General features: G+C 55.1%; 1 protein-coding gene across 1 annotated transcript; it reads left to right on the top strand.

Annotated features, from left to right (window-relative positions):
- Window positions 1–787: 787 nt before the first annotated feature.
- Window positions 788–2,438, top strand: LOC104518397 (angiopoietin-related protein 4). Its single transcript, XM_010162295.1, has 4 exons — window positions 788–904; window positions 991–1,086; window positions 1,386–1,661; window positions 2,216–2,438. Exons 1-4 carry the CDS (start codon window positions 895–897, stop codon window positions 2,395–2,397), a joined length of 564 nt encoding a protein of 187 aa, XP_010160597.1. The 5' UTR covers window positions 788–894; the 3' UTR covers window positions 2,398–2,438.
- Window positions 2,439–2,750: the final 312 nt, after the last annotated feature.

Genomic DNA, 2,750 nt, shown 5'->3' on the forward strand with positions numbered 1-2,750 from the left:
GAAATGGTGCTTTGCTGGCAGCTCTGGGCAAAGTCCCCGCCGGGGCAGAAGGAGAGGTGGGAGTCTGGCCGGCATGGGGATGGAGGGAGCAAGCTGGGGGGTGGCATCAGCATGGGCAAGCCACTTGTGCAATGAGCTGGGGCTCTCTGAGGTCCACCCACCTCTTCCCTGCCCTGGTCGGTGTGTCTTGGGCAAAAGGGGTCACCCCAGCCTGGCCCTGTGCCTGCTGGTGGCAGGTTGCCCAGCAGGATGTCTGGCTGGGGCCACCACAGTTGCTGGAAGCAAGAGGTCGCGTGCTGGATGCTCAGGCACCTTCCTGCTGTCAGGACTTGGGGTTTCTTTCTGCCCCTTGGAGATTGCTTCAGCCTCGGGATGAGGAATGGGGAAGCTTGGCCCTGGCTTGCCCCTGGCATTACTCCACCCCAAATGGGCTCCTCTTGCCCACTATGGATGGAGAGGAAGCTTGGAAGCTTCTTGGATCTCTCCTCGATGGGGAGCTGGGCTCTCCAGCCTAGGTAACCCCAGGCTGGCCCAATGCCTGGCTTCTGCCTTGGATGGAAGCCCAAGGAGCTGTGTTTGGATAAATGGGAAAATACAGGGTCACAGCGTTTAAAGACACTGAAGTTTGGGGTCATCACCTCCAGCACATGTCCAGAGCCACAGCCACTGCTGTGCACAGCTGGCCAGGCTTGTGGCCAGGGCTGCAAGTGTCAGGGCTGTGGTAGGAGCAACCTGCTGAGAAAGTGGGACTTGGGACCACCTTCTCAGTGGCTGTTTCCTTCCCCCACAGAGCTCCCAGAGGATTGCCACCAGCTCTTCCTGACCGGGCAGCAAAGCAGCGGTGTTTTCCAGGTCCAGCCTGCAGAGTCTCAGCCCTTCAAAGTCTACTGTGATATGACCACAGGTAAAGCACTGGAGATGGCCTGCAGCGCTTGGCACAGTGGTCTTGCAAATGGTAAACCCAAGTGACTGTGTTTTCCCTGCCCACAGAAGGTGGCTGGACAGTGATCCAGAGGCGCACCGATGGCTCTGTGGATTTTGACCAGCTTTGGGATGCCTACAAGAATGGCTTTGGAGACCTTCATGGTAGGTGGATGACAGAGTCTATCTTCATACTGTGGGATAAGGAATATCTTAGCACAAGTTATCCCCCCTTGCTTGGCCCCTGGAGATCTCTGTGTGCTGGAGCACAGCATTGGGCTGAGGAAGTGGGGGACACTGCTTGTAAAGCAAGAGTCCTTGGTCTTCCTGACTTCTGACCAGACAGTGATTCAAATGCTGCATGGTCCTGGGTTGTCCTTGTTTGTCTCTGGAGTCTGTTCATGTGTCTGCTTTGCATGGCACATTTGTGTCCCTGCAGCCAATGCAATGTGTTCTTGTTTCAGGTGACTTCTGGCTGGGCCTGGAGAAGATACATCATCTTGTCCAAGAAGGAAGATACAATCTCCTGATTGAGCTGGAAGACTGGGAGGGAAATTCCCAAGTGGTTCAGTTTGTCTTCAGCCTTGGTGACGAGAGCACAGCCTACATGCTCAACCTGCTGGGACCTCTGTCTGGAGAGCTGGAAAATGCCATCGGGGACTTCAGGCAGCTGCCCTTCTCCACTCGGGATCGTGACCATGACCTCAAAGCTGACACAAACTGTGCCAAACATCTCTCAGGTCAGTATGAGCTCTTCCTTCCCAGTGGTGTGCACATTCCCTTCAGCCCTCTGCTGTCTGGTGGTGGCTGTGAGTGGGCCAGTGACCCTGCAGCACTAGACCACTTTGATGCTCAGCCTGGCTTTTCCCCTGCTTCCCTGCATCTTTGGGAAAGCTGCATCTTTGGGAGGAGCCTCTGTGTTGCCGGGAAGCTGAAACCAGGAGGAGTTCATGCTTCGGGTCTTGGCCCAAGCATCTGTCCTGAAAACAGCTTTACTGGCTGCCACCTTGCTTGGAAACCTTTCAAGTGAAGCAGCAGCCAGCCCCCAGGCCTGAAATGGGGCTGCTGAAGGGTTTGAGGGGAGCTGGCATGCAAGAAAGAGCAGCAGGGATTTGCAGTCATAGAGGATCTCTGCAAAGGCTTCCCAGTGCGTGGGACTTCTCAAGTATGTACGAGGTGGTCTTGTAAGGTTGTGAAGCCCTGGGAAAGTGGGGGCGGCAGCTGCCTTGAACCTGGGTTTGTCTTCTGTCTGGAAGTGCTGTGGGTTAAACCTGCCTCTGTGTTGCCTTGGTAGGTGGCTGGTGGTTCAGCACCTGTGGCCATGCCAACCTCAATGGGAAGTATTTCCGTTCCATCCCTCGCCAGAGGCACGAGCGCAAGCAGGGCATCTTCTGGAAGACATGGAAAGGCAGATATTACCCGCTGAAGTCAACCACCATGAAAATCCAACCTGCAGCACTGGAAGCAGAGTCCTAAAGCTGCAACTTGAGACTTGACCTTCTCTGTGGAGCACAGACCTGAGCTCCATCACTTGGTGTTTACAGAAAACAAGCCCACCCTCCCTGGGAAGTCTCCTGAGGGGTGTTTCTCTTGGTTAGCAGCCCTTTAGTGGCATGACACAGCTCCTCACTATAAGTAAAACAGCTCCATGTTGCTGAAACCCTGGATGGGAGCTCCTAAACCAGAGGAGGAGCCACCAGCAGGGAGATCCACCTCCAGAGCATGCACTAGGGTCTTCCAAGTTGCCATGTGCTGCTGTGGCAAGTTCAAGTCGTCTGGTGCTTTCTGTCCTGTCTGAACACTTCTGTGCTGGTTTTGCTGAGCTGGGG

Source organism: Antrostomus carolinensis, unplaced genomic scaffold (assembly GCF_000700745.2).
Source record: "Antrostomus carolinensis isolate BGI_N321 unplaced genomic scaffold, ASM70074v2 scaffold25352, whole genome shotgun sequence".
NCBI classification, from domain to species: Eukaryota; Metazoa; Chordata; class Aves; order Caprimulgiformes; family Caprimulgidae; genus Antrostomus; species Antrostomus carolinensis.